This window comes from Cynocephalus volans, chromosome 1 (assembly GCF_027409185.1).
Source record: "Cynocephalus volans isolate mCynVol1 chromosome 1, mCynVol1.pri, whole genome shotgun sequence".
Classification (NCBI taxonomy): domain Eukaryota; kingdom Metazoa; phylum Chordata; class Mammalia; order Dermoptera; family Cynocephalidae; genus Cynocephalus; species Cynocephalus volans.
The window spans coordinates 138,530,890-138,558,502 of NC_084460.1; the positions used below are offsets into that span (position 1 = coordinate 138,530,890).

The 27,613-nt window shown below is 34.5% G+C and overlaps 1 protein-coding gene across 2 annotated transcripts in view; it reads right to left on the reverse strand.

Annotated features, from left to right (window-relative positions):
- Positions 1-1,195: 1,195 nt before the first annotated feature.
- ALCAM (activated leukocyte cell adhesion molecule) overlaps positions 1,196-27,613 on the reverse strand; it is a 182,339-nt gene continuing 155,921 nt past the window's right edge. The window contains exons 10-15 of one of the 2 annotated variants that reach the window (XM_063112276.1): positions 26,229-26,364; positions 25,979-26,112; positions 22,785-22,917; positions 20,911-20,949; positions 20,506-20,623; positions 1,196-1,308 (exon numbers count right to left, since the gene is read on the reverse strand). In XM_063112276.1, the coding sequence (XP_062968346.1) occupies positions 1,221-1,308; positions 20,506-20,623; positions 20,911-20,949; positions 22,785-22,917; positions 25,979-26,112; positions 26,229-26,364 (648 nt within the window). In that variant the 3' untranslated portion in view covers positions 1,196-1,220. The remainder of the gene's footprint in view (positions 1,309-20,505; positions 20,624-20,910; positions 20,950-22,784; positions 22,918-25,978; positions 26,113-26,228; positions 26,365-27,613) is intronic. The other variant, XM_063112284.1, reaches the window with a different exon arrangement.

The following is a 27,613-nucleotide window of genomic DNA, read 5'->3' on the forward strand; positions in this document are numbered from 1 at the left end:
TGGAGAAAAAAGTTATGTGGAAATTCTTCATGCTTGGCCTCCCGTGGAAGGCAGGCCCTCTTTCCTCCAATCAGTTTGAGATCCTGGTTTTTAGATTTAAAAAATAAGTCTTATTTCAATTATTCTATTTTTCTACCATGTGTGCTTCCTTTCAAATACAATTCTTTCCCATGCTCCCTCTCCTTACTATGGAATTAATTTGGATGATACATTCAAATTGTGACTTGTGGTTTATCTGTAATGAACCCAAGGTTTACTGTGGTTGTTGGAACTTTTTATATTATACTGGTAAGCTATGGTAACAGTCATTATCAAGGACACACAAAATAATTAGCCCAAATTGCTCCTCTGTTTGGTTGGCTCCAAGGAGTGCAAATAAAAAGAAAAAGCTCAATTTGTGAGCGGCAATACCACGGAAACATACCTTTTGAGACTGTCTTAAAAATCACATGCATATATCTTCTCTATATAAATATATGCAATATATGTAATACTGACATATACATCATACACACATACATATGTGCATACATATATAAATACATACATACATACAGGGTAGTTCAAAAAGTTCATGGAAGAATGGAATTGAAAGATAACACAAATATTTACACGAACTCTGTGAAGACCCCTTGTACGTATACATACACTACCTAGAAAAGCATGTGTGTGTGTGTGTGCGTGCGTGTGTGTGTATACACACATATGTAAATTTGTTAGTGTTTTTGTTAAAATAATTCAGGAGATGGCTGTATAAATACTTCCACATATATTAAATCCTTAGATTAAAATTTTTATATTTTAAATCATTCTCATAATTATACTTTAAAATAAATTTAAAGTATTAGAATCTGCTATTATCAAACCTGAATACCAATTTGTATAATAAAGCTTCTGTGCACTAAGCAACATTTTTGACATTAGAATACAACACACTAATTGGATGTTAAAATCCCAAAACTGATTTTTATTATTAAGAGAAGAAGGATTATTTTGGGGAGGATGAAGAGACTGGTAAGATTCCATTCTTCTAGAACCCTTTTTGAGTCATCAAAGTTTCCTTCTGAAAAACTCTCTTCCTGTTGTAAAAGCTGTAATTATGAAGACTCTTAAGGTCAGCCTTTCCCTTTCATCTCCAAGGATATTTTCTGCTAGCCAGGGAATTATTTCTATAAATCTCACACAGCCTACTCACCTGGACAACTAGAACAGTTTCTCTCTTAGGCTTCAGTTTTGTGATTGTTTTCTTCCAACTTTTTATTTTCCTCCATATTACCAAGGTCCTTGTTTACATGTTTTGATGCAGTCCTGTCAGAGAATTAAATAAACATAATCACATTGACATACATATTTACCTGTTCATTTTTAATTTTAAAGTTTAAATGAATATATCTTTAAAAAGCAAATGTATTATAGGGAGAACACAATGGCAAACAATTCTATATCTGTGAGCTTTGACTGATAACAGAACACCAGTGAAATTAGCTTCATTTGGGGGTTGCGTTAAAACTATGCTGAGAGAAAAAATCAATTATTTTGTACACAGACTATGTACACATTGTTGCATTTTTTTTTTCTGGGTTATTTTTCTCTCCACTTTCTGGGAATTGGTATCATTTGATAGAATTTTCATTCTGAGCAAACATTTACTGCCAAAATTTTCTGAGAGTTTCAATAAGAATTTTTCCCTTTTGGCATTCCCTAGCATGCATCTTAGTTGAGCCAATGGCCTTAATCTATGTTTATGGATTTTGTTGTATTGAATAAATCAAAAGCAAGATTATAAAAGCACCCAAGTGTGTGACAGAACATTGGCTGTAGAAGCTACAGCTGCCCTAACATGACTTGTTCTTAAATTCTGGTCCCAAAGCCAGCAGTATCAGCATCCCCTGGGAACTTGATAGAAATGCAGATTTTCAGGTCCCACACAAGAACTACAGAAATAAACTCTGGGGATGGGGCCTGTAATCTAATTTGAGCATTTTCTATTGATCTGTACTCCAGTTCTGCTGTAGTCAATCCACTGGAAACTTAGTTTTTAATATTATATCTTTCAGTTCCAAAATGTCAATTTGATTTAAAAATCTTTTAATTTTTTAATTTTTATTATTATTATTTTTTAAATTTTAACTTTTCAATATACGTTGTACTTGATTTTCGTGTCCCTTTACTGGTTCCTCTTTCCCCCCTCCCTCTCTACTCTTACCCCCCACTACATCATGTCTGTTAACTTAAAAAGTTCAAGGAATTGTTCTGTAAAAATCTCTTAAAATACATTTCAATTCTCTATTCCATTCATTTCTTTGACCATCTTTTTTCCCCCCACTTTCTTTACCATATTATTTATAGTTATTTTAGGCTCCTTGTCTATTAACTGCAATATTCGAATCATCCATTTGTCTGCTTATCTTATCTACTTTTTCTCTTGATTATTGATTGTATCTACTTGGCTCTTTGCACATCTATTCCTTAATTTTGCAGACACTATGTACAAAAAAACTGTAGCCATTCCACACAATGTTATTTTCCATCAGATAAAGTCCTCCTTTTCCTTTGTTAAGCAGGTAGGGTGAGGAGCTGATCAACCCAATTCAATCAGGCATTGATCTAGGTTGGGGCTCAGTTGTATTTCTAGTAAGATTCAGTCTATATTTGGTTTGCCCCTATTCCTAAAGCATGGCCCTTTCAGGCTTTTGATTGAGATCATGGCATGTATCTTTTTCTTCAGCACTTAAATGCAGAGAAATCCAGCTTTTCCCTTCAGACTCTCAGCACAGCTTTCCAGCCATCTGCTCCATGAAGCATCAAGATGTGGCCAGTCTCTTTAGTCTCCTTGACTTGACCATAATGGCCTTGAGAATACAGGCCATGCCCTATTCATATTTTACCCACAGCACATAATAATACAGTGACTGGAATATGGTAGGCATCCCAAAGATATTTATTTTACTAAATTGAACTAAATGACCTTATCATATGTCATATCTATTTCATTCTATTGTTTCTTATGATATTAGTTTTCATCAATATGAAGTCCGTACATGCCCAGTTGCTTTTTTACAGGTATGTAAACAGAATACTACATTGAAATGACAGAACTTGAGTGATGTCTTACTTCAAACTTTTCATATAGCACTGCACAAAATAATATGCATAAACATGGACATTGATTATTTTAATAGCTGTTAACTATACATTTAAATATACTCTAATAGCTACAATTTCTATAACTTAGTAAACTATTGTGGCTATCAAAGAAAGCCATAAGATCCCCAAAGCCTCTTCTTCCTCTCCTCCTCTTTCTCTTGCTTGCCTTTTCTCAGTCTTCTGATTTTTCCTCCATTCCATTCCCACCTTCCTTTTCTCTCTACTTCTCCTTTTGCTATCTCTATTTCTCTCTCTCTCTTTGTCTTTGTTCTTTCATTAGCTAACATTCTTTGCCTCTGAAGTGAGAATTCTAACTTGTTTGGAGACACTAGAGAGTGGTAGATAACAGAGAGAAAATTTTCCAGGCAAATTCTAGAAAATAAAATTAAAACAAAACAAAACAAAACAAAACAAAACAGTTCGAGTATGTAAAAAATCAAGGCAGTGACAATTATAATGTGAGTTGGAATACTGATCTTTTTCCAACCTGCCTTGACCTGTACGGGAAAAAGGAAGTCATATTCAGGTTGAGCACATAAATGATTTCACAACCTTGAAATAAATCATGTACCAGAGGGAACTGTGGTTTTAGCAATGATGAAAAAAATATATTTTGTTAACTCTTACATTTATAACAATTATAAACTCTCAGAAAAGTACAGAATAAACTATTTGACTATCCTTGAGAGTAACAAAAAGAAGGTAGAACTTGAAGAAAATTTCACATGGCTTTTCCTCTGAGGGCACTTCCCAGTTTGGGAGGCATGAGCTAACTAGAACAAAAGCTGAAAAGCAGGAAGAAAAAATCCGAGAAAGAAGAGAGCCACAGAGTATCAAGAACTCCAAATTTGTGCATAAACTATGATAAATTCCTTGGATGACCCTCTAAGCTACATGTGTGAAAGAAATTTCAAAGAGCCCAGTGGAAAGGAACAGCTGGGAGCCTTAAAAACCTGACATAGATTTTTAGGTACTACCCAAAAAGGGGAGAAAGAGTTTGGAGTTGAACTTCGCCAAGACAGAAGTGCTTAGTAAACACATCAGTCTTTGTATTGAAACCCCAGAAAAACCAAGTAAAGACTATGTCTCAGAACTAAGCCTTTATCCTAACACAGATGTGCAATACAAAGTGTAAAATTAACCTTCACGAGATCAAGGTGACCAGCAAGTAGTCTAATTGTTTGCTAGGAAAAAAACAATACACATTCTTTAGAAGAATGTAACATAACCTAGACTCTTTATAGCACACATCACCCACAAAATCCAGTATGTAATGAAAAAGTTACCACATATACACAGAATAGAAAAATGTAATACAAAGTCCAGAGAATGCTCTTGGATGACACAGAGTTTCGAGTTATCAGGCAATAACTTTAAATCAGTTATTATAATACCCAATCAATGACCTAAAGGAAAATATGGTAACAGTGAGAGAACAGATGGTAATCTTGGCAGCTAAAAATATAAACAGGAATAATTCTATGAGTAGAAACTACAGTATTGGAAGTGAATAATCACTCAATGCCCTTAATATCAGATTGGAGGTGGAAGAAGAAAGCATCAGTGAACTTCAAGACAAAAATTTAAATGATGTTGCTGGCTGGTTAGCTCAGTTGGTTAGAATGCAGCCTTATAACACTAACATCATAGGTTCGGATCTCAGCACTGTCCAGCCACCAAAAAAAAAAAAAAAAAGGTAAATTGTGTGATATGTGTATTATATCTCAATAAAGCTGTTAAAAATTTGCTCAGTATGTACTTAAAAATGTTATGCATAATTGTCAATTTAAAAATACATATAAATATAAATGATACACTCTGAAAGATAGAGAAAGAAAATAGAACAAAAGTGAGGAGATCCTTAGTGGCCCATGGGACATTATTGGGCAATCTAACATATGTGTTAACAGTAGGAGATGTGAAAGAGAATGGGGTGAAATATATACTTGAAGAAACAATGAAAAAATTTTCTAGGCTTGATAATTTAAAAGCTGTAGATCTAAAATGCCCAGAAGTCCCCAATGAGGATGTACAAGGAGAAAAACACACCTGAGTACATCATAATCAAACTAAACAAAAGCGAGTATAAAAAAAAATTGGAAAGAGGCCACAAAAAAATTGTTCATGGGACAGTACATGAATAACAGCTGTTGTCTCATCAGAAAAAAATGCAGACCGAAGTTAAAGACCTTTAAAACGCTGAAAGAAAAACCTCTCAACCCAGAATTTTATATCCAGCAAAAAGATCATTCAATTAAAGGCGAAGGAAAGACTTATTATGTTAAATTAAAAAAAAAAAAAAAGATTATCACCAGCAGATCTTTCTGAAAGGAAGTACTAAAGGAAGTTCTTTGGTTGAGTGGAAATTCAGACATGCAAAAAGGAACGAAGAACATACAGATTGTATATATGTAGTTAAATATATACTATTTAAAATATTTTTTAAAGACAACTTATATATGTATATATATATGAAGGTACTTCTAAAACTTCACAGAAAAATAGAATTAAAAGATAATACAAATCTTTCCATGAACTTTTTGAAGTACCCTAGTTTGTGTGTATAACATTTTAGTGTGAAGTTTATAATATATGCAATTATAATAGATAGCAACAAGGACAGAGGAAGTTCAATGAAATTGAATGTTTCAAAGAGCTTAGATTTTTCCATGAGTAGATTGTTGTTATTAATTCTTCTTGTAATCCCTAGAACAACCACAAAAAAGAACACAAAGAGGTGTAGTTTAAAGGCCAGTAGAGATATTAAAATGTAGTACTAAAACTCGAGTAATTGAAAAGAAGGCAGTATAGAAGGAACAGAATGTTGATAGCACGCATAAGGATGTCTTAACAATGTCAAACTCATTCCATCAAGGGAACTGAAAGGACTTCATAAAAATGCATTCTACTGCGCACAAAACACTTCCAAGAAAGATGTGATGCTAGAATGACTGCTTCCCTTTTGTAAGTGTGAAAAACCGAGTCCTGAAATTCCACCAAGAGCCAATAACTCTCAACAAGCAACCCATATAGTAGAAACTATGTAATCATGACTCTCAGTTGCAATGTCTGTGGAAACAGAATTTTTTAAAGGACGCTCTTTAAAAATTCCTTAAGAAGAAAAATCTTATCAAGGAAAACTGATTGTAACAATGAAACTATAGTGTAAAGAACAGCCAGAAGACATAAGGAGAAACTTCTTAAGATTCCCCTGCTGTGGCGTTCTCATCATTAACAATTACAATTGAAAGAAATAAAGCAATGTGACAGGTAATGGAGGGAAGGGAACATACTGGAAGTAACACAGCCATAGAGGATTCCTCTGAGGAAGGGACACTTTACCTAGCGCCTAAAGGTGGAATAGGGCCTCTCAGACCTTTGCCATAGAGATTCACTGTGATTCATTGTGGGCTACTATGATCAACACGTTCCCAAATTTTTTCACTGCAAGGATCCTTTTTTTCTACTTGTGGAATTATTACTGCAGAAAATACCCCCTGAGAGGCTCTGTTTTAGTGTTTTCTCATCAGGGTTAATGATGGTGGTTGTTTAAAATATTTATCCTTTATATGTTTAAATAAGCATTCCAAGTTTTCTTACAGACATTTAAGGAGAGATGGGATTAAATTTTAGTAAATATCTTTTAACATATTTTATACTACTTTTCTTATTGGATCAACTGATCCGATACTTAGTAATAAACTCTTCATTTAAACAATATTTTAATTTCATTTCTTTATACATAGTCTCACATGCCATAATTGAAAATATAGATATATATATAAAGAAAATAGCCAGAAAACAAATAGGGAGATGGTGGTTTTAATTGTAATTATATTAATAATTAAGTTTAACATAACTTGGCTACATCCTCCAATTAAAAGGCAGAGATTGTCAAACTGTACTAAGTAAACAAGACTTTCTCATTCTCTATATATTATCTATACATTCTCTGTACCAGGCATTGGCAAACTTTTTCTTAAAGGTCTAAATTGTAAATACGTTAGGCTTGTAGGCCATATTTTTTTGTTCCAACTATTCTACTCTGTCACCATAGCATGAAAGCAACACAGACTATTTATATATAAATGGTCATGGCTGTGTTACAATAAAACTCTATATTTAAAATTAGGCAGCAGTGTGTTGAGGTCATAGTTTTCTTAGTCCTACTTTATATAAAAGATGAGCTTTAAATATAAAGAAAGATAATTAAAAATAAAAAGATGAAAAAAGATATATACGTAAAGTGCATATGTATGAAAGCTATGTGGCAGACAATCTAAAATTCATAACAAGGCATATTACCAGAGATAATGAGAGATATTCTATAATTATAAAAATTTTGATACATAAGAAAGTCATAACCTATGTACCTAATAAAAGCATAAAGCAAAAACTGAAAGAACTGAAGGGAAAAATAGACAAATACACATTTTTTTAAAAGAATTTCTCAACAATTGATAGGACAACTACACAAAAATTTAGTATGTATGATCATAGTGAAGTAACTAGTATTGGGCTAGCTCTTTGGCCATAAACATGTTAACAAGCAAAAACAAAAATAAAAACTAACACACACAAAAAACCAAGGAATAAATAAAACAAATATTTTCTGTCATTGAACAACAGTTAACAAAAAAACTCTGATTTCCAAAAGAGGAATAATAAATAAGCTGCATCCTTTGTTCGCCCAGGCTTTGTGCCTGGAGGCACTTTCTGGACGGTGGTGACAAAACAAGAAGGAAAGCAGAGCACAGGGTTTTCACTGACTTAAGGATGCAGAGATCAGTACTGGTACAGAATGAGGTGACAGGAATTGCAGGAGATACGGGGAACTATGCAAAAAAGGAGCATAAAAAATTTACAAAAGACTTCCCTTGATTCTTTCTCTGAGTACTAAGTTGAATATACCCATCGTAATCAAGTTTAAAAACAAGCTTCAAAAGGATTAAGCTGAGCTATAAGTAACTTAGCTACCTGCCAAAGCAAAACTCAGCACACAGCAAAATAACATCAAAATTTCCAGTATCCAAACAAGAATTACTAAACATATAAAGTAGGACAATATAACCAATAATTAGGTGAAAAATCAGTTAATGCAACATATGAGGGGCCGGCCCCATGGCTCACTCAGGAGAGTGCAGCACTGGTAGTGCTGAGGCCGCGGGTTCGGATCCTGTATAGGGATGGCTGGTGCACTCGCTGGCTGAGCGTGGTGCGGACCACACCGTGCCGAGGGTCCCAATCCCCTTACAGGTCAAAAAAAAAAAAAAAAAATATGAGAGTACTTCATAAAGTTCATGGAAAAATGCAACTAAAGGATAATACAATCTTTCCATGAACTTTTTGAAGACCTCACAAATAATTAAATTAGTAAGCAAGAATTGTAAAACAGGTATTGTAAAAGTTTACAGAAATATAAAGGAAAACAAATATAATGAGAGGAAGAGAAGATTTAAAATGAAGTTGAACATCAAGAACTCAGAAGCACAGATCAGAAATTCTATAAATTAATTGTATGGACTTACTAGCAGATCAGACATTGCAATAGATAAAAATCAGTGAAAATATAGCTGGAGCTGTAGAAATTATTCAGCACGAATCATGGATAAAAAGACAAAGTCTTTGAAAATTAATAGAGCCTCAGTGATCTGTGGGACAATTTCAAGCAGTTAATATACATATACTAAGAGTCTCATGAAGAGAAAAAGGGAGTAAAAATATTTGAAAAAATAATTGCTGGATATTTTCCAAATTTTTGAAATGAAATGGAAAACAATCTTCAAAGACTTATTAAAAACTATACAATCCAGAAGCTGATGGAACATCTTTAACGCAATCAATATTTTAAAAAATATCAAGCTAGAAATCCATACCAGTAAAAATTTCCAACAAAATTGAAAGTGAAATAAGAACATTATTATAAAACAGAATCTCAGAAAATTTACTGGCAGGAGAATTTACTTCCAGTAATGTTAAAGGAGGTTTCTCAGACTGAAACAAAGTGATACCAGATGAAAGCTCAGATCCATTAAAAATTTGGGTAGTGCTGGAAAGAGTAAAGTCCTAAGAAAATACAAAAAAAAAGTTGTCTCATTATTTTTAATTTTTAAAAGAGATAATAGATTTTAGAACATAAAATAGTAACAGTGTATTGTGAGTTTTATAAGTATGTAAAAGTAAGACATGTAACAGTAGCACAACACATGTGAAAGGGAAATGGAAGTGTATGCCTGTAAATTTCTGACATCATATGTGAAGTGATTTTATATAATTTGAAAAAAAACCTGTGGGGTTAAAAAGATTTAAACAAACTATTTTTACCTTAACTTAACTGGTACCTGTAGAACAGTGCACTCATTGACCACCAAATAAGTTTTGTTTTTACAAGTGTTCATGGAGTATTCACCATGAAAAATTGCATGCTAGGCCAAAAAATAAATCTCAGGGCACTTCAAAAAGTTCATGGATTAGGTTACGTTAACAAAACAGAATTAAATAAGCAATATTTGGAATTTAATACAGTTTTAGTTACATGACTCCAAGGGAGAAAGCAAAGAAGAATTCAAAAATTTTCTGAATTAAGTGAATAAGAAAATACAACATATTGTCATTTTTGGAATACAGGCAACAGTGCTGAGAGTAGAATTTATAGTTTAAATGCTTGTACTTTGTTTAGTTTTTGTGGCTGCTGGTACTGGGATCCTAAACCATGACCTCAGTGTTACCAGCACCACACTCTAACCAAATGAAGAGGCTTAGAAAGAAATTAGAGAAAGAAGAACAAGTTAAAATCTAAACAGTAAAGAAAGTAGTAATGATAAGAGCATAAATAAATAAAAAGTAAGAAATAAAGATGAAAACAAAGCAAAAGTTAGTTATTTAAAGTCATTAAGAAAATTGATAACACCCTAGCAAGACTTATTAAGATAAAGAAACAAAATACAAATTAACAATATTAAAAACAAAGTTTTATTACTACAGAACTCCAGGCATAAAACAAATAAGGGAATCCTATGGCCGACTGTCCACACCCATTAGTCTTAAGGTGGAGATTTGGGCCATGTGATATCTGCCTGACCCGTGGAAGGAGACAGACGGGAGACTGAGTTCAACCAATGTCTATGTAATAAAGCCCAATAAAAATGCTGACACCATAGCTCGGGTGAGCCTCCCAGGTAGGTAGTACTCCATGCTTTTGCCACACATCAAAGGTGATGGAATAACGTATCTATAGAAATTTCACATTTGCACCTCCCAGACTCTGTTCTATGTGTCTCTTTTCTTGGCTGATTTTTAATGTATCCTTGCTCTGTCATTAACATAGTTAAGCATATAATAGATTTCAGTGAGTTCTGTGAGTCTTTCTAGTGAATTACAAACCTGAAAGTGATTTTGGGGAACCCCAAAATGTGCAGCTGGTGTCAGAAGTAAGCGTGGTCTTGTGTGAACTCCTCCTTCTAACTTCGTTGTTGGACCCTAACTCCTTGCAGTTGGGGTCAGATGTCTTGGGCAGACTTGGCAGTTTGAAGGACTGTATACTTAACCTTGCAGTTTGGCTAACACTAGGTAGGCATGTATGAAAAACCTATAGCTAACATCATACATAATGGTAAATATTGAACAATTTCCCCTTTTAGATTGGGAATATGTAAAGGTATCTGTTCTTAACATTTCTATTCAGCATTGTATTGGAGGTCTGTATGTGTGCAATAAGGCAAGAAAAAGAAATATAAGGCATATAGAGTGGAAAGGAGAAGGAAAATATTCTCTATTTGCAGATGAAATGATTGTTTACATAGAAATGTTAAGGCACCTGCAAAACTAATAGAGCTAACAAGGTAAATTAGCAAGACAGGGCATGCTGATAGTACTGATCTGATCGCCACATCTTAGGCACAGGTGCTGATGGTCAGCTTTATGCATCATGAATATATATAATCAATAAAAATAAAAAAAATTAATCATATTTTCACATTGTAGAAAAAATTTGGAAAATTACAAAAATAATTGTACATATAGTAGCTGCAAAATACATGAAATACACAAGATTAAACTCTATGACAAATCAAGTGTCTATATTAAAAATTATGAAATATTGCCAAGAAAAAATTGAAAAGATTTAAGTAAATGAAGAGATATATGATCATGGGTTGGAAGACCAAATATTCTTAAAGATGTTAGATATACCTAAATATATCTATAAATTCAAAGCAACCCTAATCCCACAAAACTTTTTTGGGGGGCACAGAAATTAGTAAGTTGCTAAAATTCATATGAAAATGCAAAGAAAAAAGACTGCTGAAACAACCAGAAGGTCAAAGTTGAAGGATTCATATAATTATGGTAAATCAATTTTAGACAAATGTGCCAAAGCTAAAAGAAAGTTTTAAAATAACTAATGCTGGAATGACAAATATACATATATAGCAAAAGCAAAAATGAACAAAAAACCCAAAAAACTCACTTTTATCTTACACCACACACAAAATTTTAAATAGATCATATCCTTAAATGTAAAAGTTAAAGCTATAAAATTCTAAAAAACAAAAGAGATAGGAAAATACCTTTGATACCTTGGGATAAGCAATGATTTCATATAGTGGACACAAAAAGCTCTAAAATTAATATAAAAAAAACTGATAAGCTGTTCATCAAAATGAAAAAACGTTCATCAAAAAACAGCATTAAAACAGGAAAAAATCAAGCCACAGACTAGGACAAAATATTCACAATACATCTATATGGCAAAAAACTTTTATACAGAACATGTAAAGAACTCTTACAAATCAATTACAAAAAGACAAACACCAAAAATATCAGAGGCAAAAGATTTGAATAGTCACTTCACAAAGAAAGATATCAGATAGCCAATAAGCTCATGGATCTTAAAATTGTTAAGTCCCAAGACAATGCAAATTAAAAACCAAATTTAAATATCATTTCACACTTCCTAGAATGGCTAAAATTCAACAGAATGACAACACTAAAATCAGACAAGGATGTGGAAGAATTGAAACTCTCATACACTGCTTGTGGAAGTTGTAAATAGGATGACTACTTTGGAAAGCTATTTGGCAATTTCCCATGAACAATATCTGCCCTATGATTAAGCAATTCCACTCCTCAATCTTTACCCAAGAGAATGAAAACAGATGCTCACAAAAGCACTTGTATAAGAATGTTCATTTTAGCCATATTATTCATATTTGTAATAGTCTAATTTGGAAACTTTCTAAATTTCTGTCAACAAGAGAACGGATTTTTAAAATGTGGTATATTCTAGTAATTAACACTATTAACAATATAAAAAAAATAAGCTATTGATGCATGTAACAGCATGGATGAATGTCAAAAACACATTAAGTGAAAGAAGTCAGATATTAAAGAGTAACTGTACAATTACATTTATATGAAGTTCAAGACAAACAATCCCTGGTGATAACAACACAGTAGTTGCCTAATGGGAACAGGGGTGGTGGCAGTGGGTAGGAAAAGAGTCTTAAGGGAACTTTCTGGTGTGATGGAATGCTCCATATCTTGACTGGAGTAATGGTCATTGCTATATACTGAATGTTTGTGTCACCTTCCCACCCCAAATTCATGTGTTAAAACTTAATCCCCAATGTGATGGTATTTGTAGGTGGGGCCTTTGGGAGGTGAGTAGGTTGTGAGGGTAGAGCCCTGATGAATGGGATTAATGCCCTTATAAAAGGGACCTCAGACAGTTTGCTCCCTCACCTTCTGTCACCATGTGAGGTTACAGCAAGAAGGTGTCATCTATGAATCAAAATGTGAGCCTTCACCAGACACTAAATATGCTCATGCCTTGATCTTGGATGTCTCAGTCTCCAGAACTGTGAAAAATAAATTTCTGTTGTTTCTAAACCACCCAGTTTGTAGTGTTTTATTATAGCAGCTCAAGTGGACTAAGACAGTTATGTTAACAAAAGCATAATTTAATTGCACATTTAATGTAGGCAGATTTTTACCTCAATATAAAATAGTTATACAGTGAAATGGTAAATCATCATCCTTGTGGCCAGAAATGGAAAGAACCAAGCAAAAAGTGCAATGAGAAAATGAATACCATTTCTACTTCCTATTCTATTTACTTTCCAGATGGATATATTTGTCAAGATTGACAGTCGTTTTTGTGTTTTTATAAAGTTGTATAAAATAGAAGAAAGAAGTATCCAGAAGAAGCGAGTAACCTGAATTCTCTGAGGGAAAGTTGTTCTCAGAGCAAATCACAGTATCTTTCACATAGGCAAAATCAGGCTAAAACTATCACTGCTCATAGTTTGGAATTGGAAATGAGGGATTAAGGGCAACATGAAACCTGAAATACTCATATATTATAGAATAAGAGTTGGGTAACTTCAAACTGGTAATTTTTCTCAAAAATGAAAGGAAACAAAACCATAAGAAATGGTAAATCACAAAAAGTAAATATCTCCCTTCTTTTCTTAATTCCTCTCTGTAATATAATAACCACTAACACTCATAGAATGCCTTAATGTGTCCGGCACTGTTCTATGTGATTTATAGCTATTAAATTATTTTATCCTTTCAAAATCTGCATTTTACCCTAAGACTAATAAACTTGCCTGTGGTCATGCAGCTAGTAAGTAGCAAAGCCAGGATTCCAACTCTGGCAGTCCAGCTCCAGTATCCATGCACCATGTTACACAGTTATACAAATATGCTAAACCGTAAATCACTGTGGAGTGTACTAAATAGAAACACTTGCTGCTGGTAGGGGACTAAGTGTATGTGTACGGAGAACAACAAATTATTTAAATCATTCCCTTGAGTAAATGTTTTCCAGTCTATTATTTTCCGGGACAGACATAAGCACTTATAAAGAGTGAATACTTGGGTTAAAATATAAATTATGATGGATATTTTGTCTTAAATTTTCTTCGTCAGTGCCCCTTTATTGTAACTTTTAAATGTGAGAAAAAATTTAAATCATAAAATCATAATATGTAAATGTGGGTAGAAGCCCTAGAGGTGACCCTCTAGTTTAATCTGTGAGGTAGAGAGAAGAGTCTTGGCCTTTGGGTTGGTGGGCTGGGTTTTTATCCTCATGTGTCGAGTCTGAGATGCAAGACTTTGAACAAGTCCTTCTTAAGCATGCTCGTTCATCTATAAATAGGGGAACAACAGGGTCTTCTCATAGGGCTGGTGCGAGGATAAATGCGATAGTACATGTGAAAGTACCTGGCAGGTTACAGGGACTCACTAAATTGAAGGTGAGCCATGAAGCTGATGCCCAGGGCCATACAGCTACTGAGCAGCAGAAGGGAGTTCAAATCTGGGTCTCAACTCCTCATTCTGTGTTATTTTCATAAGTACAGTGACCTTAAAGGGCTAATGTTGGTTTCAAATAACTTTTCAGAAGATTTTAAAACTTTTTCGGTGAGTTTTTTTTCAATATTATACACTTGAGATTACCTTAGAAAGAAGGTAGGAGACCACTCTAGTGGTACCCCCCAACAATAATTTTAGCAATAACTTAGTGGGGGGTTGGAGGAGGTAGGTAAAGCAAAGGGGGGTGAGAGTAGTGGGTACAACCAGTGTATCTCAATCTTGGGAGGTGGTATTATTTGAAAAGATAAGATCAAATATTATAATAGAATTTAATGTTTGGAAAGCAAAAACAATACTCACTTAAAATATTTTGCACATGAAAGAGTTCATGAGATTTTCAAAATCAGGAATGTGTACAATAAATTGAAAACTCTCTTGAAGAAAGTATAAGGTATCCTTAACTCTTCCTAGTTAGTAGGGTGTTTTCTGTGATTTCTGTCCTATATCATGCCTGACTCACACCACAGAAGAGTACCAGGACTATGGGTATTTAAGACCAGGACCCTGGCAGTGTAGAGTTGCCATATCCAGCAAACTGGCCACCGATACCTGTGCAGGTAATTAGGGTCATGTCTGAAAATAGCTATTCTTTCCTCTTCCCTGGTCAAGCTGTCAACAGAATGGGTCTCCTCTTGGGCCAAACTTAATGAAAAACTACAGGAGGAGAGGAAGACTCTAATCCCTGTTGACAGTTGTCAGCAATTTCTTGATGTGAAGAAAGAAATGGAGGAGAATAAATAGTTGGTCTTATTACTACAACTTTTAATTTTATATTCTTAGAATTTCTAAGACTATAAAAAAATTCCCGTTGAAATAGGAAATGCTTATGTCCTCAGTAAAAATTAGAAAATGACCTTTCTGTTTTGGTCAGCAGTGAATAGGGGTCCATCCATTAGGTAAAATATGATTAGGTAAAATACTGATTATGCATGAAAACAGGACGCCACCTGCGTGAATCCAGAACCATGATTCAGTGTTTCCTGAGGGTGGGTGATGTTGGGACAGCACTCACCTAACTCACGGTAGGGAATGGGACATTTTTTTTTCCCTCACCTTTGGAAAAGATGATTAAAACAAACACATGATACTTTTAAAAAAGCAAAACGAATATATACAGAGGAAATTTTAAAAATGAAAACATTATAGTTTGATGCAAGCCCTTTCTTTCCTCTGGAAACTTTTGGGTCACACGCAGTTGAAAAGGGAGGGCCATGGATGGTTCTATCCTCTGAGTGGCCAATGACCCTGTGATTGACTAAACAGAGACAGCTGCATTTCCACATTACTCTATTTCCCCGCTTGTCCACTATTATTTATGGTTTGACAGAATAGTTTTCCCTTCTTTTGGCTGCCTGCCAGGCTATGGGAGAGAAAGAGAAAGAATTCAAAACTTGGATTAGTCTAACTTCTATGACAAGGTGAAAGAATACATCAGTCCTCTACTTAAGAGCATATCTCTTCCTCCACAGAGCTATATTAAGTACCAGCAGGCAATCAAAGACAGAGCTGAAATTTTAATTTCAAAGAAGTCTTGGTAAGGCAGCAACATGTATTTGAATGTACATGAGATTTGGAATAAAATACTACTTATGATATCTTGGGCAGGTTAATACCACTGAGACTTAGATTCTATGAAATGGAGTTATTTGTAGGTACCTCATTAAATTAAGGATTTCAGCAAAATTACCAAAAAAAAAAAGGAAAGAAAGAAAAAGAAAGGAAAGAAGAATAAGTGCTCATGTAGTGATAAATGAGTCATTAAAAATGTATTATAAGTGGTTCACCAGCACTATCCTTTTTAATTTTTTCAGTGGGGAGTCTCTCCTCCTTCATGGAATCATATTTAATTTTAAAGTGAGTATTGATTGCAAAATAGAATCCAGTTAAAATCGACTTTCTTGTAAGATCCTCTTTTGTATATCAAGAGATATTGATGGGAAAGGTTCTAGAAAGGCTTAACATAACATTGTTTCTTGAGGTTTCAGTGTTATAGGCAAGTTCTCTTTAGCCCTTCAGCCAATTTACAACTTTCTCTGTTTTTTTCTGAGAGAGTACTCAATAACGTAGCATTATATATGGCACAACTAACACAGAATATTGGTGATTTTTAGTTTTCTGGATTATCTGTATAGCATACAATACTTCTCACGAAAATAGTCTTGAGTTCCATAGTTGCAAAAGCTAACTTTTTTGGTAACTTTCCAAGATTTACACAGTGACTATAATGCTTGCTCCCAGTTCAAAGATAAGAAGTATGGTGGACCGGGGTCCTTTAAATGCAACCAACCTGAAAATTATGGTGGTAATAAATGTCTGAAGAAGTTTGTGGCTACGTCATGCTGCCTTTACCCTGTTTCTTTATCTTCAACTCTTAGTTTTTCATTAGTTCTGTACTATAAATTATGCAGGAGAGGATACAGATCTCAAATAGTAACATTGAATTTCCTACAGAACTAAAAACTATGTTTGAAGGAGAGGGTGGAGAGAAATGGAAAAATAATAAAAAATAAATATTGAGTTATCTTGTACTTTTATGATATTCTACCTGTTAAACAACTGGACATGAAGTGGACTTAGTCAAGTAATGCCTTTTGCCTGACCCTGTTACATACCTACATACATGGGCAATGATTAGAGCTACCCATAGTCATTATCAAACATGTAATTAAAAAAAAACTTCCAGTGAGAAGTTATATGCATTAAAACAGCAAAGGAATTATGAATCCTTACTCTTGAATAAATGTGCCATGTCACAATGAGAAAAAAACGTGAACTGCTAAGTATTTCTTTCTGCAGTCCTCCATAGTTGAAATAGATGCAAAAAGATGCAGCTTCTATTAGAACGGGGAGCGAATGCTAGTTGAACACTATTAACAAATGTATTCTTAAATTCTACTTAGCAATAAAAAATTGTTTCTCTTATCTCTCTCCAATGACTTTTTAAATTACCAATGCAAAGAACTTCCCCTAAATGTGAAAACTTCACTGATTTGCTACCTGTATCACAAAAATAGCCTTAGGAATTTTTAACTTTAAAGCTCTTATTATGAATCTGAACTTACTCTGGACAAGTGTCATAAGGGGTTAAGAATACTAACTCATACTGCAAAAATGCTGCTTAATTTCAGAGGGCACAGGCAAGGAATAAACAATCATGAATGTAAAGCACTTAGCTAATCTGAAGTGTTCTACAAATTCTTAATAAAAACCTTTTGATGCTTGGGATGTGAATTTCAATTTATTATTTTGATTACCAATAGTATTAACTCTATCAAAGTTGGTGCACTTTTCAATTACATAACAGTTACTTAGATGAATGTTCAAATCAGAAGGTAAAAGTTGCACTTAATTTAATGAGACACTTTAAGGGAAATGCTTGAGGCCTTAACCTAATAACATTATGAAGTCAAATGTCCAGCATTTATTTATTCATAATTTTCATTTTGGGTCACCACGTGGAAATAACTAATGAAGTAATAACACACACACACACACACTTCTTGTATTCACAGAAGGAAAAATGGTGTCTGATGAGATACTGGCCATTAAAATAGGATGATTAAGGATGCTGGGGGCGCTCTAAGAATTTAAAATTCATTTAATCATAATGCTGAGAACCATGTGCTAACTTTCAAGGTACAGGGAAGTTTTGTTTTTACTCTTTTAACAACTAAAATTACTTTGGAGTGCATCAAAATCCTAATAAAATGCAAATAGCCTAGAGCCAGGCTGTTACATTTGTGAGGGTCTTTTCATGGACTATAAAGGGAGGATAAAATTTTGATCATCAGAAAACTTGTGTGCATGGAAGGAGAATTTCTAGAAGATAGACATTGCCTTTGGGCAACTATTTGCATTTCCTTTCATTTACATGGTACAATCAGTCTTCTAAATTCTCCATAGACACCGTGGACACAAACCCATGTGAAGTGTTTTTAGGTAAAATATAAAGAAAAAGAACATATTTGTTACTAGGAGTGATGATTAATTTTATGTGTCAGTTTGACTGGGCCATGTGGTACCCAGACATTTGGCCAAACATTATTCTGGCTGTGTCTATGAGGGTGTTTATGGATGAGATTAACATCTGAATCAGCAGACGAAGTAAAGCAGATTGCCCTTTCTTATGTGGGTGGGCCTCATTCAATCAATTGAAAATCTGAATGGAACACAGAAGACGAGACTCCTCCTGCATTATTGCTTGAGCTGGGACATTATTTTTTCCCTGCCTTCAGACTCCGACTGAAATATCTGCTCTTCCTGGATCTTGATTCTGATGGGTTTCAGACTAGACCTTATACCATGAGCTCTCCTGGTTCTCAGGTTTTTGGATATGGACTGAAACTACACAGCAGCTCTCCTGGGTCTCCGGCTTCCTGACTGAAGATCTTGGGATATCTCAAGTCTCCATAATCATGTGAACCAGCTCTTTATAATAAATCTTTCTTTACACACACACACACCACCACCCCCCACACACACACCCCATTGGCCTGATCTAGAGAACCCTGACTTAGTTTATTTACCAAGTATCTGTGGGGACTACTAAAAACTGAGTGAAATGCCAAGATCAGGAGGGATGTCCCCCAGTGTGAGAATGGACGTTATGTGCATCAGCCACAATACACAACAAGGAAAAATGTTTCTGTCTTACTTGCCAAAAGGAGGGAAAATAAGCATAACAAGAGAAAGTAAGGACTAGTGATCAAGCACGAAGTTTTTAAAACATTGTAGACTTAAATTAAATAACAATTCTGCCCCTTACAAAATGTGTAACCTTGAGCAAGTAATTTAACCATTCTCTACTGTAGATTTTTCAAATGTAAACCATGAATAATAATGGTAAGTACTTCACAGTTGTGCTGTGAGACCAAAAGAGCTCAGTACATGCTCTTGTTATGTGACTTTAAAAATTCCTGAGATATGGCCTCCCTTGGATGCTAGCACCATTCAAATATTGCTTCACTGGAATTGACATCTTTATGGGATGAGATCACAAATCCTGATTTGAGTTTACTTTTTCTTTTTCCTGAGTTTTTTTTAAAGGGGATATATCAGACATAAAGAAAACATAAAATTAAGTCCAAAGTTGCCACTAGCTATAGACATCACACTGCAAAAATCAATTTCCTCTTTTATAAGATGGGGGGGGGGCACGTTAAAACTCATGTTTGAAACAGGAGCATGACACAGAATCACCAGTGAAACTTTTTGAACATGTAAATGCTGGAACCCCACCCCTGCCTGATCACATCTGAATCTAGGATTGGGAGTGGGCAATGAGAAGTACTAGGCATGTGCATATTTTAAGAATCTTCATTGGTTCATGAGATTATCATTATAAACTACTGTTAGATGATTTGTAAGTCTCACACTAATTGTAATATTATAAGATTTTAATAATTTTTATCCTAACATCATCTAAAGCATTTTTCAAGTAATCTTGGTACTTTGCCTAATCATCTTTTAAAAATTCAAGCCAAAATAATGATGTATTTTTCTCTGAAATAGATTCTTATACGTAGCAAAGATAGCTAACTAGAATAGGGGAGTAATGACAATATGATATTAGCAGTTTCATTGCTGACCAGACTTGTCACTGCAAAGGCAGTCCCTACAAAACATACTAGCCACTTTTAATTAATCTTTACCAACTTCAACCAAAAGATTTTGAATAGCTGACCTTTAGACTGTATATCCTTTCAAAATCCACCCATGTGCTGAAAGAAATTGAATAATTGAATTCAGACTATTGACTGAGAAAAATATGAAGACACATGTGAAATCACATGCCAGTCCATGTCCCTGATGTTGGCAGTGCAGTCCATGTGAGCTGAAACAAAATATGATCAACCTGATTTGGGGAATATGTCCTTCTTATAATAGTAATTGCATGCACAGCTGGAATGAGCATAATTAACACATTGTATTTCCTCCCAGTGCAAGTCAATGAGCAATGAAGATTCTTTTTGCACAACTTACTTCGATTTCTTCATGTATAGCCAGTAGACGATACCAGCCACGAGGGCAGCGAGAAGGAGACCGACGACGATTCCCACAATTAGTTTTGCCTGGTCATTCACCTTTTCCCTGTTTTCATCTACAACAAAGAAGAAAAGTCCATACAATTACAGACAATGCCAAGGATCTTTTTTAAAAAGAAGTCAATCTAGTTATTCTTATTAAAAATGACTAATGCTCATTACTTTGCTTAACATGCAAACATGACTTTAAAGGGTAAAATTTTAACATTCTTACTATCTTGTCTCATTTGGTATTTTAATTCAAGTCAAAATTGTGCACAGCTAAGAAAATTACTTATATAATGACACTTCATAAAGCTTGAGCTGACAGTCAAGGAAGAAGAGTCGGCAGCATAGTACCTACCACTTATCTCGTCTGCCTCATCGTGTTCTGGAATACTTACTGAAATGAAAAATGTTAATATGAAATTAAAAACAAAATTTGTTGATATATGAAAGTCACCTTTACCATAATAGTATGATGTAATAATACTCAGAGATAAAATATCTATTCTACAGCTAAGGGTACAAAAATTCACACTTAATAGAGCATGACCTTCCTTACAAAGAAATTAATTTTGTTTTAAAAAAAGAAGAGTAGTTAAAACCGCAAAGGTGTTAACCTGCCATAGGAAATTTCACAATTGACAAGCTATAGTATTAATCTGAAATCTATATTAATTTGTCCACTCTCTACTACCTATTAACAGTACTTCTTTTTTAAGAGGAACAAGTTGGTACCTATGAAGTCTACAATGCCAGTGTTTCTCAAATTTTCTCAACTTTTCCTGACCCACTATAGAATTGATTTTCATTCTCTAGTGTCAAAGACTTACCACTAGAGATGTTCTCAGAGTGGCAGGGGTAGAGATTAAAACTGCAGATGCTTTAGATATTAAGAAGCAACATATGTGATTGCAAAAACCCCAAAAATGACTCTGATAGCGCTATGCTTTTGGTCCATTTTAGGAATCACCACTGTTGCGTATTATCATCTAATGTAAAACTATAGAAATATTGTTCAAAGGGCATGGGCCCACGTCCAGAACTGCCAGGATGTTTGTTAACATGCAGACTCTCAGGCCCCTCTTCATACTAAATTGGAATCTCAGGAGGTACACAGTGAATTTGAAAAAAACTGTATTAAATGTTGATAAAGCCACCGCAAGGTCTTAAAACTGAAGCACACCATTCGATGGACTAGCATAAGAAGAGACTTGGCGTTCAGGTAAAAAGGATAGGTTCTCTTTCTAGGTAGGACAAATTAATGGTGTCTGAATTGCATTCTGAGATGTCAATAGAGTTAAATTTGTTTGGTTTTCTTCTCCTGTCAATTCATCAGGCCTTTATATTCCAGTCATAATCTGTTAGGGACTATTATCTTTAGACAATTAGTTTCTCTTAGCTCCTGCTAATTCCTAGCCAGTGTATCTATCCCTAGCCTGCTAATGTCACATACAAGATTACAGCTGACTGAAGAAGAAAAGTTTGGCAGGTCAGTTATCATTCTGTCCAGAACCAAGCCTCATTATAAACCAGTCCTGATGTAAGACTGACAGCAACAGGAACAATAACAGAATTGAAGATGATCATTAATTTCACATTAAACGACAATTGTTTTCAGAAGAAGCTGCTATTGGTATGTATGTATTGTCCTAATTTCAGAACTGACAGATTTTTTTCACTTTCTCTGAGATAATTTCATTTAACTAATTTTTGGCTATGCTTCAAACATATAACAAAAGGAACAATTTTGAAACCAGTCTTCATAAATTCTGATACCAAGTTTTCTACTAATTTGCTGAATGACTTTAAGCTTATGGCATTCCTGTACAAAATAAGGGTAGGATAAATATCAGAAAGAATTGGAGTTCAAAATAATGAGAATAAATGGACTTAAAAATTTTCTGAATTTAAAACTGTTGCAAATATGCTTTAAGACCATCTTTGAATTATCTCTACTCTAACCACAAAACAAGGATTAAATAAGAGTAATGCTCTTGGGAAATATTCCTGTACAGGGTGAGGTCTCTGAACCATAAAACATGAAATGACAAGGATAGTACAAGAATGGACACCAGAAAAAAAGAAAAGATAACCTTATGATGATGATACCAAATGCAAAATAAATAAAACTTACCATAATGCAGTACAGGAAGATGAAATTGAAGATTTTAAACTAATGAAGAATAACTTCAAATTTTCTTACTTTTTTAATGCCAGAAATGAAATACTCACTAGCAGAGACATTCAAGGAGTTTACTGTTCTCTCCAGCTGGTTTTCTGCTGTGCAAGTTAATGTAACATTCTCTTCAGGGGAAATGATAATTTTACTATAATACCTGCCATTGATATAAGGAGATTCCTCTGTCTGGAAAAAAAAAGGAAGGAGATGGATTTAGAAATGAAAATGGGTTATAAAACATGGGAAAGAGAAACAGTGAATAAAATAGGATAGGTGTGGTGCTCTGTAGGATAGTCTGGTGTTCAAGAGGTTGTGTAAGGTCATGGATAGAGGCTGATGTGGGCCTATGTCCACAGGAGGTAGGATAAAGATCAGGTACCCCTAATGGTATTTCTGTTTATGTTTTCATTGTGAATTCTAGTAATTAAATTAATTAAACTCTTCTTTTTCAATGGATGCTTAGGGTTAGTCAATATTTTAGCAGGATGGCACTTGTCTTAAAATAATTAATTAGTAATTATGTAATCACCAATTTTTCCTCAGTAAACTTACAAATTTAATTATTTGTGAATTTGATCGTTGTTCTTTACTATAGGGGTTAATTCTTTTATTTTAAGCCATTATATCTAAGTGCAAATGTATGCATGATTTGCTCATGGTAAATAAAACAATTTTTTTTCTAAATTTTCCTCTTCTAAATACAAAGGATAGGTTCTTTTTCAGTGATTTTTGTGAGATGTTAATGAGGGCAATTACTGCATTTAATTCCTTCAAACATAAGAAGCGATCCATTTTTATCTCATCCTCAGCATTTGACTCCTAAATCCAATAGGACTGAAGCAAATATACACTTGCACTTTTCTCAGTCATTTTATACACATCATTTCCTGTCTGAGGGCACTTCAAAACGTTCATGGAAAGATTCATATTGTCTTTTAATTCTATTTTTCCAGGAACTTTTTTTTCCACTTTGTTTGCATTCTCCTTAACTGCCCTGTAAGTGCCTTGAGGACAACAGCTTGTCTCATGCTCTGAGAAATCTTCTAGTTCCTGGGGGCAGAGGAGGGGCAGGGATATCTCATAGTTGTAAAATATAGATTCACCATGTGTCTGAGGAAGGAACAAATAGAAGGTTATGATGGATCAGCACACAACTAAAACCAGAAAAGTAACACATCACCGAGTGGGCCAGAATCAATCTTTCTCCTTGGCAATGAAGAATGGCATGATTACTTTTATCTTCATAGTAAGCTCACCTGCTATTTTTCCATTTCCCACTTGGATTTTTCATACGACTTTTCTGAGTCTTTGTTTTGGTTACTTTAATCTCTCTAAAATATATTTGCTCATTTCTAGAGTGCTGTTTTAAATCTTTGTATCTTTTCGTTCATCAAATATTTATTGTGTGCTTATTTTTCTATTTTCTATGCCTGCATTACCAGTAACTAAAAGTTCTTTTTTGCTGCATTGATCACTTAGTTGAACTAGAGAGCAAAAAGAATAGACTAGAAAAGAAAGCCATTTTCAATGCTAAAAAATACATCTGTACATTGTCAGCAATTTGGGTGGTTCAGGTCTTTATTCTGAATCAACAAAACTGCATTTCCTTAGGTTTAAGGGGCCCAGACCCCTTTGCTCTCCTCTGGCATGCTCTGTCACTTGTGTGTCCCCACCACACCTAATCAAATCGGGAGTCATCAGCGTCACGTGTGCTCACTGCTTTGGGGGCTTTCCATACACCTGGAGTCATGCAGATAAATATGCATCACCCATAGGTGAAAGAGCCCAAATCCACCGTGCGCTGCAAAACTATACTGAACAAAAGCTGGACCACAGCCCAACTTCCCTGGAGAGAGGAAGAGTGGAGATTTTAACTTAAAATTAATTTGCAGCTCTTTGCTTTCTTTATATATATCTTCTCAAATTTCAACTGGGTCCCAATCTGAAAAGAAGGCAGCACAGAAGATTCAAATAATCAAATGTGACTTCTGGATGCCCCCAAAGTGTCTGAAACTGGTTCTACTGTGAGAAGGGGACATGAAGACTGTTACAGAGAAAATGGAATTAACAAGTATTATAGTAACCTAAGCAGATTGGCAATTTAGTGGGATTACAGTTCTGAACCCTAGTGACAGGAAAGATACTCATGTTTTATTTATTTATTTATTTTAGTCAAAGCCTTAGTATTAATAGAAATTTATTGGCAGTGTTTATAAGCTCTTGAGCCTTTACTATTACTAAAATGTCTACCCAAAATGTGCAAATATTAAGGGTTGGTTTATGTTCCCTTGTGTTCAGAAGGGCACATTCCAGATTGTTATTTGAAGCTTGCCTTATTCTGGTCCTTGCCCTGGAACAGACACATCACAGCATACGTTCACAGACAGTGACTGTGTTCTTCGCCAGCCCCCAGGACCCAGTTTTAAGAAGAGATATCCTTTAAGGTACATAAGTAAGCAAAGTAATGATGGCTACTTATACTCAGATACATAAGTTTATGCTGTAAAAAGTATATACCTTAATGTTTTAATCTCTCAAGTTTCAGGAATTAATGGCCATGGAGCAACACCAATTTACATTGTTTTAAAAACATACACTGACCACAACATAGTGGTTCTTCCAATGTCCATAGCCCTGGGATTTAAAATTTCTCTTTGAGCCATGTTCTTCTTTTGGGAAAATTAAGAAGTTAGCAAAAATTTCTTCTGAGAATACACGGCAAATTTCGTATGGTAACACATCAGCATACAGTCTGGGTACTCCTGGGTTAAAAGTTTACCCTCAAAGTTCATGTATTGAAGCTTGATCCCCACTGTAAAGTGCTAAAAGGGTGGGAATTTTGATTTTGGTATTTGAAAGGTGGAGCCTTTAAGAAGTGATTAGATCGTGAGGACTGCACCCTTGTGAAGGACTGATCCATTCATGGAATAATGGACATGGTGATGATGGCTTTATAAGGAGCGGGAGTGAGAAGGTTAACTCTTGCTCAGTCCGTTCTTGCCATGTGATACCCTGGTCACTAAGAGACTCTGTAGGGAGACACCACCAGGAAGGAGGCCCTCACCAGGCGTGCCCCCGGACCATGGACTTCCAGCCTCCAAAACTGTAAGAAATAAATTTCGTTTCTTTAGAAATCAACCAGTTTCAGGTATTCTGTTATAAGCAACAGAAAACAGACTAACACAGGTACCTAAATAAAACCCTACATTGGACAAGCCCAGCACATAACAAAAAGACAAATACTTGCTCGATTTATGACGCTTCCGCTGCCGGTAATTGTCCACTGTATAGCTGGCTTAGGAAAACCTTCCACGTGACAGATTATTGTTTTAGACAGTCCACTGGGATCAGTTTTCTTTGTCATTTTGATTTGAGGTTTTCCTAAAATATCATTATAATTAGAAAATATAGCATAATTAGAAAACTCAGATCAGAAAAGATATCCAGTATTAAATTCTCAAAGACAGATTTGCATTGGTGCCCAAGTATTTTCTTACCTTCTACAATGAGAGTCAGTGACTCTCTTTTGTTTAGTCCTTCAACCTCTTGTAGAACAGTTTCGCAGACATAGTTTCCAGCATCCTGATAATGAAGACTAGAGAATGATGGGCTAGATTGAAGCTTGATGTTATCCTGATTAAACAAAAAGTAAATTACCTCACATGACACAATTATAACTCCAAGTGTATTTATTAGATAATAATTAAGCCTAAACTATTCTTCTGGGTATAACAACAATGCAATCTTCTTTTTCTTAATTTCAGGTGCTTTCAAAAATAGATTTCCTTTCTCCTTTGTCGTTTTAGAGTCAGACATTATCAGAGTTTTATTTCAGACTCTTTTCATTTGGTGAATTTATAGTTTGGAACAAGTTCATAAACTTCTGAGACAGCTTCCTTTATTTGTTTTTTTGTTTTTTAAAAAAATCAAAGTGTATTGATTATACATATTTGTAGGGTACAGAGTTGAATTTCAATTTCAATACATGTATACTTGATGTGATGATCAAATCAGGGTAATTAGCATATTCATCATCACAAAACTTAATCATTTCTTTGTGTTGAGGCCCTTCAATCTCCTCTCTTCTAGCCATTTGATAACGTGCAGTGAATTATTGTTAATTATAGATGCCTAGCTTGACTGTACACCAATAGAACTTATTTTTCTTATCTAGTTGTTTTTTGTCCATTAACCAACCTCTCACTATTCCCCCCTCCACCTTCCCCTTTCCCACCTCTAGTAACTACAGTTCCGTTCACTCCTTCTGGAAATTCAACTTATTACTATTATTATTGTTTGTTTATTTATTAGCTCCCACTTATGAGTAATAATAACATGCAGTATTTCTCTTTCTGTGCCTGGATTATTTCCCTTAACTTAATAATTTATTTGTGAAATGGGGTAATAATATTATCATATTGAAATGCTAAGAGGACTTAGTTACGTAAATAAGGTAACGTGTTTACATTAAGGAAAGTTTTCAACGGATGGCACCTACTCCTTGTAGTATATGTAGATGATCTAGGATTGACAAATATGGAGACCTTGAGGTACTAATCAATGATTAAATGAAAGTCATTTTATAAGATACAGTTCTCAATACTGGGCATCTATTGCAGAACAATGGCAATTATTACAAGAATGAGGTTTAAAGATATTCTTAAAATAGATCATTCTCCCAATTTCTATAAACAAAGGAAATTTAAGATTTAATTTTTAAAAAAATCACCTATTATACAGAAAGTAATCCTATTTTACCAGGAATTGAAATGCTCCTTGAAATGAGCAGGCAACTAAACACAATCTCAAGATTACATGGGTCTTTGTCCACTAAGATACATTTTTCCCACTTCCCATCAACTAACCAATAGTCAGGCAACAT